General features: G+C 35.8%; 1 protein-coding gene across 1 annotated transcript; it reads right to left on the minus strand.

The window, feature by feature from the left end:
• Nucleotides 1–990: 990 nt before the first annotated feature.
• LOC107797299 (putative RNA methyltransferase At5g51130) lies at nt 991–6,295 on the minus strand. The gene is made up of 8 exons (XM_016620170.2): nt 6,101–6,295; nt 4,553–4,667; nt 4,331–4,378; nt 3,551–3,821; nt 2,004–2,091; nt 1,858–1,923; nt 1,440–1,508; nt 991–1,308 (listed from the first exon to the last, which is right to left on the minus strand). Exons 1-8 carry the CDS (start codon nt 6,221–6,223, stop codon nt 1,219–1,221), a joined length of 870 nt encoding a protein of 289 aa, XP_016475656.1. The 5' UTR covers nt 6,224–6,295; the 3' UTR covers nt 991–1,218.
• Between the last annotated feature and the right edge of the window lie 8,390 nt (nt 6,296–14,685).

Consider the following 14,685-nt stretch of genomic DNA (forward strand, 5'->3'; position numbering starts at 1 on the left):
TGGGTGCACCTTTATAAGTGAAGTTAAAGGTTCAAATCACAGTTTGTAGGCATATCTAGTGTCCCTCTTATGTTCTAATTGAGTTTTTTTTCTTTTCTTTTTTTTATTTGATTTATTCATTCAAAATCACCAAATCTAACACATTGAAACCCTTTGATCTCCTTTTGTCATTGCAGAATCAATATATTAATATAATTCAGTGTCTAAAAGAGATGACGTGGCACTATCTATAATTAGAAAATATTTAGTTTCTTTTTTCTCATTTTTGTCCCTTTTCTCTATTTTCTCATTTATGCACTAAATTAAAAAATTAAAAAGTTACCTCTTAATTACACCTCTTCATCTTCCTTCTCACACATTCTCTAAGTAGTGCAATGGTTAAAAAAAGTCACCTCCTTAATTATCTTAATTACCATAATAAAAAAATACCTCTAAATTAAAAATTAAAAAATTCACCTCTTAATTACACTTCTTCATTTTCCTTCTCACACCTTCTCTAAGTATTGCAACTGTTAAAAAGAGTCACCTCTTTAATTATCTTAATTACCAGAATAAAAGAATATCTTAAATACACCTCTTCATGTTCTCTCTCCTACCTCTTCCCTAACTAAAATGTTTTAAACTTCTCCCTTGGTTCATCAAAGTCTTATTTATGCACAAAAATCATAAATTCTCACCCTCACTTTCTCTAAGGGAATGAAAAAGTGTAGGTTTCTATTTCTCATATACATTCTATTTGTCAAATTCTATTTTTTTTTTTTACTATAATCTGTATCCCCTATTTTCAATGATTTTCAATTGTGTAACACATAATTCTGTTACAAGCAACGTTGGTAACTGATCTTTTCATGGAGCAAAGAATAATATAGATATTTACCTTTATGTGGCACTAAAAATATTTTTATATGTGAATTAATTACTGAATTATATTTTGTATACAAATAAAAGACTATAAATAATAGCAATGAATGGTGTAGCATGGTTCAATGATTTCAGTATTTTTGATATCGAATATATGTATATATGTTAGAAATTAGACATAGAATAAGGAAGCTTCTTGACAGTTTGTCCAAACTCTGATGCTTCTGGATGAGAATAAGATGTAGAGCCAATTCCAAACTTGTTTTAAGCATGCATGTTAATAGCTCCCTACTGAAATCCACATATATACAACACTAATTTTCAGTCAAACAAAAAGCAATTTCATAACTTAATACATCACTTCCAGAATGCCAAAATAGGTCTTTTAAAGCCAGTTTTGCAACCAGATACACTAGATGTTATGTCCTCTACCATTCTAAATCCAATCTGCATTCATATTAAAGGGATGTATCAGTGAAGTATTCCCAGAGTCATGAAATATTTAACTTTCAAGTTTTTTTTTTAAAAAAAAAAGGAGGAAAGGGAGGGAGGGGGTTATAGAATTCCCTGCAACATACCTTGTCCAAAAGTATGTCTTGAAAATCTTCTGGACGGATCTTAATATTTTGATAATTGATTCTTGTTGTCTGCATAGCAAGAACAACATTAACATTTACAATTTTGGTACGCAAAGTTGTTCTGATGGTAAGCAACCCCCACTTCCAACTGAGAGGTTGTGAGTTCGAGTCTCCTCAAGAGCAAGGTGGGAAGTTCTTGGAGGGAAGGATGTCGGGGGTCTATTTGGAAATAGTCTCTCTACCCTAGGGTAGGGGTAAGGTCTGCGTACACACTACCCTCCCCAGACCCCACTAAGTGGGATTATACTGGGTAGTTGTTGTTGTTGGTACGCAAAGTAAAAAAGAAATCCCAATATAAGGTCTTCTCCGTATAGAAAGCACGCATGTGAAGCTAGTAATAATATATGAAAGGATATACCTCAGATACAAGACGATTATCGTAGTATGATTTCCAAGGCTGAGGCTCCAAAATAAAGACACCACCCTGCTATCAAAAAAGTACAGTTAAAACATGAGTTTCTTTCTGTTTTCAAGGAATTGCTTCCTATTACACGTGAACATTACCGGTGAAAGGAGCCTCCAGACTTTGGAAAACAAAGTTATTAGTCCCTCATCTCCCCAGTTTAAATGCACCCACTTTGACACGCTTAAGCTGCATCCAATGAAATTCAGCTCTTCAAGCTCAAATACATGGAAATAGAATAAAATTTCAGCACCCAACTTCATAAAAAGTAACCCATACTGAAAAAACATACTATACATTCTCTTGCTTTAGATCATATGATATAATCATATGTTATACAGAAAAGCAGAAAACTGGATCTAATTTTCTCTGTAAGAAACCCTCAGAGAGCGTTCAAGTGCTGATCAATCTTTAGAAAAGCCAAAAATTGAGAAGCCTGCACCCAGCCCAAGAAAGAAAAGAGAATTGAGAAACCTGCACCCCAACACTCGACCCAATTTCCCATTCCCTAAGAAAGAAAAGAGAAAAAGAAGGATCCCACAACAAAATTTAGCAGACTATTGCAGTTGATCTCAAAATTGTCGCACACTAAACACTACTGGAACATAATGGCAGATAACTCAGTTAGAATCACTTATTACTTATGTTGAGCAGACTCTTCAATTTAGCCACCGCACTTGTGTCGACACGACACTTGTACTGATAAAGGAGCCTGCCTCACTTTGGATTCTCCAAAGAAGAGGTATTCAAACCAGCTTTACATGCTTTCTAAGTCACCAGGAAACTGATACCAATGACCATCTATTCTTGAATTGTGTTATTACTAGACAACTTTGGCAGCTCTTTATAACACTAGCTAGTATTGTTTGGATGATGCCCAAGGAGGCCGTTGGCTTGATATGCAGTTGGAATAGTATCAGGGGAAGAACCTCTCACAAGGAATGGTGGAAGATTGCTCCAGCTTGCATATGGTGGACAGTTTGGAAAGAGATAAATGCAACATGTTTTGAAGGCAAGAGTACTTCAACACAGAAAATCAAGATTCACGCATTTCTCTTTGTGATTTTTGGTTTAAAGAACAATTGGTAGGTGATGCAGAATCAGTACTAGACTTTTTTGACTCGCTGTAAATCTCACAGAGGTTCTGTACTATTAAATATTATAGAGCAGCCCTATTTTGAGTGCTGATGAATATAAATATTACCTTTCTCAAAATAAAAATGATATTCATAAGCATGAGAGTACATAAAAAGTCTCTTTCTTCCCCTCTTTTAACCATGTCTTTGTGGTGTCACAGATAGGACTGGAGCTAAAGGAAAACAAGACAGAATCCACCCAAATCATACTCACCTAGGACTGGTCAAAGTTGGATGTCAGGGTAACGAAACAAAAAATGTTCTCTGGCTAATAAACTCATTAAGCTTTTGCACTGTTCTTTTATCATCTTGTTCTGCTTACATAATTAGCCTCTACCGCCAAAAGAAGTGCACCTTTAGAATAAAATTTTGGGTGATTTTGAAAAGGAAACACAAGTTCCAACAATATAACATCTTGGGTACCTTTTCGCAGAAGGATTGCAATTGACTAAAAGATTTCACATCTCTTGAACCATACAGGGAAGATGACGTTAAAGAAAAAGAAAACTTACCAAATAATTGTATCATATGATTTATTGTCTCTTGGATGCCAATTCTGAATAAAATCTCCTTTCTTGAAGGAGACTATGTCATAAAAATCTCCTTCTTGCAAATGATGAGGTGATGTACAATCATTCTTTGCCCTTTTATTAAGTGACTCTGCCACAGGGTGTTTTAAACAATTTACAGTATTTGATTCGGCTAATTTGTCACCCCCTGCAGGCACTGTTCTAATACTCTTCACTTTTCTCCTGAGAGTCCAATAGGCATCATTAACTCTTGCTGGAAGATGTGGAAAGAGAGAATAAAAGTTATAAACCACATCCTAGCAGCCCAAAGTCAAATGCTAAATCCATCAGATCACACATTACTTAAGATGCCTATATGGACAACAAAATATGATATTATCGGCAACTATGGCAATAAGACGCAAAAGAGATCAAGAGGCCAAATTTATACAATAATAAGAAGGAAAAGAAATTAAAGAGTGACGGTGTGACACAACAATCCGACCAACCGCACATTACTATCACTGCACAAAGCAATTGTTTGGTCCATCCAATTGCACAGGAAAAATCAACAAAATGCACTATGTGGGTTCAAAATCAAATACTAACAAATTCCCGTTCAGCTGGTCTCTAATAAAGACTGATCCATGAAAGTAACATTTGTGCAGTTCACAAATTGCATGACAATTTGTTGGCATCTTAATCAGCTCGTGATTTCTTCCGGCCATAATCAACTACAAGTGAACCAAATGTGCAGATCAAATGAAAAGTTCAAATACTTACCACCATCAATGTCAATTCCAAGGATGCTTCGGCAGCTAAACTTTTGTGCTGCAGTCAAAAAAGAATCACTGATATTAACAACAGATAAAAGAAAAGGGAAATGTGTAACCTCTATTGGTGGACAATGTTAGCAGAGATATCAAGCAAAAATCCCAAATGCGACTAAAAGCATTAAGGAGAAATCCCAATTCAGAAACAGATATGCAATTAAGAAACTTTTACCAATGGCGATTGTGATCACTCCACTATTACAGCCAATATCAAGACAATCCTTGTCTTCAAACCACTCCTTCTTCATAGCTTTTAACCTTGGATCTTCTTCCAAATCCTGACCAATCTGTACACAAAAAATACCAAATAGTGAGAGTCCAACTAAAAGGTATGCAGTGATGAACTTGCTCAAAATTATGTATGGACTTATGATACTTGAATAAAAAAAATTATAAAAAAAAACTAAAAGGTAACAAAACAAAAAAGAAATTCTGAGTTGCTCCCAATTTGCTTCAACTTGGGAACAGTAAGATTTTCTGGAGATAGCACATGCAATAGAAACCTTAAGGGGTCATTTGGTAGAGTGTATAAGAATAATGCTGAACATTGTGTATTAGTAATGCTTGCATTAGTTATGCCGGCATTAGTTATGCTGAGATATTTCCTATCCATTGTTTGGTTTGTTATATTAAAGCATTGCACAATTTCTGAAAGAATTGTTTGTTTACAAAAATACCCTCATAACCAGTCCATTACTTTATCTTTTTAAAAAAACATATGGTGAGGAATGTTTTTATATAAAAAAGGTTTTAAAAAATTATTTAATTTGTCTACATATGTTGTAGTGTAGAACTTAATATTTATTTATAAAAAAAGAAAATATGCTAAGTATTTATTTATTTACTAGGGATATAATTTTATTTATCACTTTCTTGGATTATTTCAAACTTGCTTTAAAATAATAACATATTTTAATCAAGCATAAATTTTGAAGGACAATTTTGTCTTTAACTAAGTTAATGCATGCATTAAAATCCATTGCATTGTTAATGCCATGGTTTCTTATGCATTAGTTATGCATAGGATAATACCAAATAGGGTGTATAACCAATACTTGCATCACTAATGCATAAGTTCAAAAAGTGTACCAAACAAAGTATTACTAATACACAAAGCTAATGCATGCATTATTTTACCTAATGCATCCTACCAAACGACCCCTAAGACTGTCAAAGGAAGTTGTGGGTATAATACCTAATGCATCAAACATTACCTAAGATAAGGTTTTTTCATATAATTGTGGGTACCTAAGCAAGTTGTGCCCGCCTTACCTATTCCACCCATGGGCGGAACTAGGTAGAGTGAAGGGTATTAAACCGACACCCTGTCAGCGGAAAATTACACAATGTAAATAGAGTAAAATTAATATTTTTTGGTTATATGTGAGATGACATGAAGAAAAATACAAGAATAGTAATTAAGGGGGGTTCAAAATTGCTTTAGGTCATACGTTCAAATTACACCGGTGACATCCTAGAATATTTTTGAATCCCCTTGTATAAATTCCCGCTCCCGCTAGTGATTTCACCCCTACATTACACAGTAACTATAGATATGGGGCATGTAACTATACTCACCAAGGCTTATGGTTTTGCCTAGATGGGATTTATTTCCTTACATGGAATTTAATGCAAAACTCATCCATTAGCACCCACAAACCAAACAAGTAATGGGAAGGGTATGTAAAAATAGAAAAAGAGGGAGAAGAGAAAGGCTTACTCTATAGCCATAGTAGTTTCTGTAGTTACCATAGAGAGCAACTTCCTTACGTTTTTTCTTCTGCGTCGTCGCCGATGTGTCCTGCTGTTCACCGCCTGTTCTTGCTCGTTGGTGGTGCTCCATGGAAATATGGAAAACCACTCAATGGGGTTTCCAAATTAGGGTTTTAGCCTGGAACAATTAACTACAAAAATAAAATTATTTATCCTTGCTTATACATTTGCTTTTATACCCATCAAACTAATTAATTTCCTCTTTTTCTCCTTTTTTTTTTAATTTCTCTGCTTCTTTTCCTTTTTCCTTCTTTTTTCTTTTCTTTTTTCTTCTCTCTTTTTTATTCATTTCTTTTTTGTCCAAATCATATTATTATTATTATTATTATTATTATTATTACCATAATTTAATTTCACGCTCAATTTTGGCTCTTCTTCATTATTTTTTTTCTTTTTGTTTTCTTTTGTTTATTTCTTATTTCTTTTTTAATTTCATTTTTTCTTTTTTTTATTATTTACTTTTTTTGCTCTTTTTATTTTTTATTTATATAACAAGAAAAGATAATTGTTACAAAAAATATTTGTTCACATTTTTTAATATAACTGGTATAATATACATTTTATCTTTTTTTTTTTTATTCAATTATTAAAATAAATTATACATTATAATTGTTTTCTCTTCTCTTTTATGCTTTTTATTTTTTTTTTTGCTTTCTAAATTTTATTTATTATTATTATTATTTCAAAAAATAAATTTATTTTCATCTTTTCATAATCTTATTCTATAAACATCTTTGGCTCGTTTATTTTTTTATTTTTATTTATTTGTATTTTTATATATATTAATTATTATTGTCACACCTCCTTTTTCTGAAAGGATAGGGGAGTTTTTCCAATTAAAGTGACATTATTCGAAATTGGATTATTTATTTATTTCAGAGTCGCCACTTGGGATATTTGCTATGGTGTCACAAGTCACCGATTTTTTTAAATCCCAAATCGAGAAAATTTGACTCTATTTTAAAGTGTGCAAAACCACAAGACCGGGTAAGGAATTCTATTAACCTGGGAGAAGGTGTTGGGTACTCCCGAGTTCCGTAATTTTAGCACGATCACTCAACTATTAATAATTGTCTAAGTATCTGATTTATTGCATGTTTTAAGACTTATGTGCACTTTCACTTTCGAACCACTTTTAATAGAGTTTAAATGCTTTTAAGATTTATGGAGTTTATTTGAATAAGTCACGATGCCTCGCACTTATTGTTTTTGTACACATTGTGAATCGCGCAACGTGAAACACACACTCAATTCACAACATGTTTATTTTTATTATTATTTGAAGTTATGTCTAGTCACATGAAACGCACACTCGAATTGGGATTTATGTATTGTGACCATGCTACGGGAGTCGTACCCATAGCCACAATGATTTATTTAAACGCGCCTAAAGCAAACTATGAATGTTCATGAATTTTATTGTAGGGTCAAGAGTTTATGGAAATTAGTTGTGGAAGCAAGGAAGTAATCAACTTTGTTATTAAAGAAGAGAAGGGCCAATAACATATCATTATGGCGGAGGATTTATTTGAACTAACTATTCAATTATCAAATTAGCCAGAACTAAAAGACCATTCCATTCTAAACTTAATCTAGTTTTCTGATTTTTTCTAAGATAACCAAATGGCCAGACTACTAATTATCACACCTCCTTTTTGCACCCCGAGGAGATATAAGGGAGTTTTTCCAATTAAAGTGACATTATTCGAAATGAGATTATTTATTTAATCAGAGTCGCCACTTGGTATAGTTTATTTAGGGTCCCAAGTCACCGGTTTATTTTAAATCCCAAATCGAGGAAATTTTGACTTTACTTTATAAGTCTGCGAACCAGAAATTCTAAGTAAGGAATTCTGTTAACCCGAGAGAAGGTATTAGGCATTCCCGGGTTCCGTGGTTCTAGCACGGTCGCTTAAACTATTAATAATTGGCCTATTATCTAATTTATTACTTGTTTTAAACATATTGTGCATTTTTAGTTCTATAACCGCTTTTAATTATTTAAAACGCTTTTAGGAAGATTCAATTCTATGTAAAACACGTCTTCAACTATGCTACATGAAATGCAACCGCGGTTCGCGACACTTTCTATTTAACATTGTTGAGAATTGAAATTGGGTCACATAAAATGTACACTCGGATTTTGTAATTAAAAATCACAACTACGTTACGGGAACCGTACCCATAGCTATGATGAATCATTTAAATAACGCGCCCAAAGCAACTACAAAGATTCAATTTTTAATAGCAACATTTGTAAGGGCCATGGATGATTTAATTTATTTATGGCACATCTCAAACCTTTTTCTATAAGTGTTGGTTCTTGAATCTAATCTTATGAGGGCCATGGATTATAAATTTTGTTTAGCATGGCACGCCTCAATTTATTTCAAAGGGTTTTATCATTCAAAGTTGTTATAATCGGGTTATATGAAATACACCCCCGAATTTGAGAATTAGGTGTCATGACTATGTCACGAGAACCGTACTCATAGTCACGATAATTTATTTACGCGCCTAAAGCATAATACGATATTCAAATTATTTCCTAAACTATTTTGAGATTATTGTGAGGCTCAAGGCTTATGAATATGAAGTTATTGAAGTATTTTTTATAGAATAAATATGAAACAAAGGCCAACTTATTTTATAGTATTTAAGTCCAAATCCATGTAACTATTGTGACTTAATAAATCTAAGGCATTTAGAAAACCAAAAACATGGAGATAAACTGCTGCAACCTCAATCAATTCAGAAATATTCCCTTTTTTATGTTTTTTTCTTCTTTTGTGGGATTTTAGTGTTCTAAATTAGAGAGTGCTCTTTTTTTCTTTGGCTCTTGCGTGTGTGCAAGAATCTATAGGAGAAGAGTGAGTGAGATGCTAGAAGGAAGAGGGGTTTGGCGGCTTGGAAGGAATAGCGAAGAAGAGGGCACCGGTTGCTAGGTTTTCCTCAAGGGAGGGGATCTCATTGTTATCGTTAGGGTTAAGGGAATGGAAAATGAGATGGGAAAAGGGGAAGTGACTAGTTCGGCCAGGCGGGTCAGTGGGGATTGGCTGGGCGGACGGATTTAACATTTGGGCCGCCTCTTTGGCCCAATTTCACTAAATAGGAGGGCAACCAATTTCTTTTGGAAAATTTTCATAAAGCACTATCTTTTAGTAGTAATTAGCCATCTATAGATACCATTTGCTATATTACAGATTATAGATACCTTTTATGTGGTTATAAGATGTATTTGATGTATTTAAGCTATTGTATTCATGAATACAATAGCAAAAATAGGCGTGAATCAGGGAAGTCCAGCTAATCAGTTGTTGTATTCGAGTGTATTCGACTGTATTCATGGAGTGAAACATGGGATTACAACTGGACAGATTATTGTATTCGACTATATTCACGTCGTTGTAAGCACGTGATTTTTGCTTCACGGACAATCGCTCCAAAAGAAAATAAAAATAGTGGCGTAAGGCTTCGCTGTACAATTTTTCGATCTTTCCGTGACATGTGTTGTTAGTCGTTTATGAGTCTGTCCAGTTTGCATCTAGTCATTATCAAACAAAAATACAAAAAATATATATATATATATATGTGTGTCGTTAAAAGAAAATTCAAAATATAAATATGTGAGTCGTTCGTTCTAGGTTGTGATTTAACTCACTTAAATATTTTTTGTGATAATTATGTGGAAATGTTATAGTGTTGTTGATTTTAATTTTGCTATTTTTATTTATTATTATTAAAAGAAAAAAAAAGAAAAAAAAAGTAAGTAAAAGAATGAGGGAAAACCGGTTTGGGCCCAAAAGAAATGAAATAAAACAGGCCCAAACCAGCACTCAGACCCAGTCCAAGTCCAGGCCTGCCCAGGTGCCTCCTGAAACGACGCCGTTTCGGGCAAATAAATCCAAGCCGTCCGTCCAGGCCAATCCAACGGTTCAGAATCCCTTTCAACAACCCGTGTTCAAACCCGACCCAATAACTAATCCGACCCAACCCCTCACTTAAACCAAACGACCTCGTTTAATTACCAAACGACCCCGTCCCATTTCTCAACATCAGATCTAAGCCGTTGAGATCATCTGATCTAACGGCTCAGATCCGATCAACCTCACCATATATAAACCTTCCCTTACACCCCACGCCCCCTATCCGAACCCCACCCCTCACTCGTCTCCTTCCCTGAACCCTGAAACCCCCAAACCCTAGCAGCCGCCCTAGCCTTCTTCGCCATTAAAGCCGGCGGCACGAACGCCGGTGACCACCCCCTGAACACCCTAAGACCCCCTCACTCCCCTGAACACGAATCCACTAACCACGAACCTCGAATCATCTCCTATCGTCTCGAATCCGGATTTGAAGATTCGAGACAAAACTCGATCTACACCAAACCACCCCATCTTCATACCAGACACCCCCCTGACCTTCCTAGTGACCAAACCAAACTTGGTTTGGTCCGAATCTACCCACAACTCCCAAAAATCCAGATCTGGAAATCCAGACTTTTGAAACACATGCACCTGGGGAACCCGGCCAGTTTTGACATAGGTTTGAGGTCTAATAGACCTTAACCAAGGTGTTCTCATGTGAGAACACCCTGGTTAAAGTTTGTTCGGCCTCAAAAGTTCGAAGTCGAGTTTGATTTGGTTCTGTTTTGGTTTAAACGTTTTGGTAAGTTTTCCGTTCTTTTGTTTTATTTCCAAATAAGTTGTCAGCATATCTCTTTGTGTTTGTTTGTTATTTTGTTACTTTTTCCAGATTTCTTTCATCTCTGTTAAAGACCTTTTATTTGGTCGATTGTCTTCTGTTTGTTCTGAATACACCCTGTGATAAACATGATCGTCAGTTAGATTAATCGTCAAAGGAACTAATTCATATAGGCCCAGTAATTTAATAAAAGTTGTCTGATGCCCTTTGGGTCCCTAAACGTATTGTTTATGTGAGCGATTGATTATTATCTGTTATAATTAGTATAGTCGACTCGATAAATGTCGTCGATTAGTTTTCTATAACTAATGAAACGAACGAACTAATAATGTCGCATGACTAATGAGCCTGTATTGTGGTTTGAATTGGGCATTGCCTATGAATATTAGTTTGTAACTACCTTGTAAACAATTAAAAAAGCCAGGCTGGGGCAATTCTGAAATCGAATGGTTAAAGCCCAAAGTGCCCTGATACTGCAATGGGCAGGGCAGTGATAATCAAGGGCTAGCAAGGGTAGTCTGGGGTTTGAAAAGAACAAAAATGATTAGTTTAAATGAGCTGACAAGTAGGGTACTAATTTGGGATTAAATTAATGCCAATGAGGAACAAGACACAAGAGCATGGGAATTTAAAATGAATACTAAAAATGAACCCATAACTCTTGATTAAAGAAAGCCAGGCGTGGGGAACAAAAAGGGCTGGCATCAAAAGATGCTTAGGATGGGCTTAATAGGGATGGGCAGACTGCAAAGTGGAGGAGGCAGGCAGCTTAGCTGCACTAGGTCGATTAGCTTATAAATAAGTTGTTTTAGAACAGAAGGGGGGCTGAAGTTTAAGGGTCTGAGGCTGGACTTTTTAGTCTTCAGAAAAGGAGAAAACGAAAGGTTGGAATTTTAGTCTTGAGGCTGGAACTCTTAGTCTAAAGAGAGGTCTAGTGAGCTTAAAGAAAACTGAAAAGTATAAGGCAGTTTCCAATAAACATTGTAACCAAACACTGCCTGAAAGTTGTATAAGAGTGCATATTGGTCAAGCTGTCTTGGCCAAGTTCTATTGTTTGCATTGACTGAGCTGTTTGGGGTTGTTGAACTGGTGGTTTTGCTGCATTGAACACTCAGTTATTGCTGTTGTTTCATTATTCTTTCCTGGGATTGCTGGCTTGGTTTCGACTATCTGTTAGTCCTTGTATTCTGGGAGATATTGTTGGTTATCTGTGGCTGTGGAAAACACTTGGTCTAGTTGGTTATTGCTGTGTTGTTGCTGCGTGTCTGTGTTGCTGCTGTATTTACTGCATACTGCCCAGCTGATCATTTCCTTCTTCTTTTGTCTCTCTATACCAGGTACATGACTAATACTCTGTCAAATGTAATTGGAAAGTTGAGCATGAATACAAAAGAAAAGACCTGAAGAGTGACTTTTATACATAAATTGTTACATTAGACATCATGTACTGCATAATGATTTTCATTTCTGTTTTGACAATGGAAGTAGCCTGTATGCCCAGTATATATCAATGTGGATTAGTTGAATGTTAGTTTATATATGTATGTTGTTAGGTGGAAATATTCCCAATATAATAGGTTGTATCTTAGACTTAGTTTAACTGTGTAGTATATTCTTTAATGTAGGCCAAGCATGAAAACTATCCCCTACTAGTTAATTTCTTTCCCTTTAATAGGCGATCCCTTTATACCACGCCAATAGAACCCAGAACGAGTTCACGGCCTCAACCTCACAAGGGTCGAGCCCAGGTCGAAGACAGACTAGACAGGCCCGCATCGAACGAGCAGTGGCCCAGGTCTGGCCAACCGCGCGTGGGCTGGATTTGGGCCCATGATTATTCGTTTGGCCGACTGTGCACGCAACTTCGGTCCTGATTTTGAAGCATTTCCTAATTACATCACAAACAACTTGCAAGCATATAATTAATTAGGACTATCTACTGTTCTCGATTGATAGAGACGAACACGACAAGAAACGTAGTTGCTATAGGATATCCTTTAAAAAAATAAGAACGAGATGAGCCTCGACGAAAATAAACAAAACACGCAGATGCGGGGCCCTTGTTAAATGTATATTATTGAAGCATTTAGTTTCCGGGACGGGTTGTTTAGCAAATCTCACAACCCTCCTAAAATAACAATACGTTAGTCTCTTTAGGATGCGCTTTAATAAGCCTTGCCTTCTTAAAAACTCGGGTGCACATTTATGTGACCCAAATCCAAATCTCGACGGATTCGAAATGTATTTCTAATCACGGGTACATTGATTGTGACGTGATCCGAGAGGCATATCCATGACGTCGCTAATTCCTTTTAAAAGTAGAACGAGACGAGCCTCGTCAAAAAATGAAAAATGTACACAGCCACGGGGCCCTCCAACTGTATATATATTAAAACACTTAGAATTCGGGATAGGTCATTTAGCGAATGTTACGGCCCTCCCCAAAACAACCATACGTTAGTTGCTTTAGGCGCGTCTTAAATAATTTATTTTTCTTAATTCGGGTGCACATTTATGTGACCCAAATCCAAATCTCAGCCGAGTCGAGATATATCAATAACCACGGGTGCATTGATGTAGCGTGGTTCGAGATATGTTTTCACGACGTTGCAAGTCCTATAAAAATAACGGTGAACGATAAAAGCGGATAAAAGATAAAATTGGCACATAGGTTCATAATTGTATTAAAAATCAGATAAATAAGCCGAATATAACAGTTGAGCGACCGTGCTAGAACCACGGAACTCGGGAATGCCTAACACCTTCTCCCGGGTTAACAGAATTCCTTATCCGGATTTCTGGTACGCAGACTGTAATATAGAGTCATTATTTTCCTCGATTCGGGATTAAAATTGGTGACTTGGGACACCCTAAATCTCCCAAGTGGCGACTCTGAAATAAATAAACTAATCCCGTTCCGATTGTCCTTTAATTGGAAAAACTCCCTTGCGCCCTCTCGGGTGCGGAAAAAGGAGGTGTGACAGCTCTGGCGACTCTGCTGGGGACATAAAACCCAGAACCAATGGTTCAGGGTTAAGAAGTCGAGCTTAGAATAATTGTTATTATTTGGCTTTATTTATTATCTGATTATTACATGTTTTTGAGACTAATGTGCTAAATGTTGCTGTTACCGCTTTGATATTATTTGAACTGTATATAAACTGTGCCGAAACCTTTCTCTTCTCACCTCCGGGGATGTGCTCACTGGTTGAGACTCCTTATTCTGTTAGTGTCATACCCTAAATAAAAGAGGTTCGGAAAGTTTCTAAGCCGGCTGGCCTTTTGGTTCCCGGAAAGGAGCTCCTTCCTCAACTCGAGTTGTCCGCTCGGGTACACTGTCTAGAACACCGACCCAGGTTTTGAACATAGAATAACGTGACTTCATGCCGGATCCCTAGTAGGAACGCTTATTTGCATCACGTTGCATATGACTTAGGGGACTCAACACAGGGGTTGGGTCCGTCTAGGACTAGCAACCTGATATGAAAAGACCATTCTGGTGCATCCCACTGTTTTCCGTGCATTTATTTGTCTCATGCCCGCATGCTGACCGGTGTTTGAATATTTGGAATATTGTGAAAAAAGGGAAATAACGGTTAGGAATTGATTGTTTATTGTTGAAAAAAAAAACAAATACTGTCAAAACTCTGCCAAAATTTTGAAAAGTCGTTGTTCTGCCTTTCATAATAAAAAATATATCAATAGAAATATAGAGTTGTCTTGTCATAAAAATAAAAAAAAATCTTATTTTAAAATTTTTTTTATAATAAAAAAGAAAGTCTTGTGTGGTCTTTACTTTTATTATTTGTTACAAATATATGTATATAT

Source organism: Nicotiana tabacum, chromosome 21 (assembly GCF_000715075.1).
Source record: "Nicotiana tabacum cultivar K326 chromosome 21, ASM71507v2, whole genome shotgun sequence".
In the NCBI taxonomy this organism is placed as follows: domain Eukaryota; kingdom Viridiplantae; phylum Streptophyta; class Magnoliopsida; order Solanales; family Solanaceae; genus Nicotiana; species Nicotiana tabacum.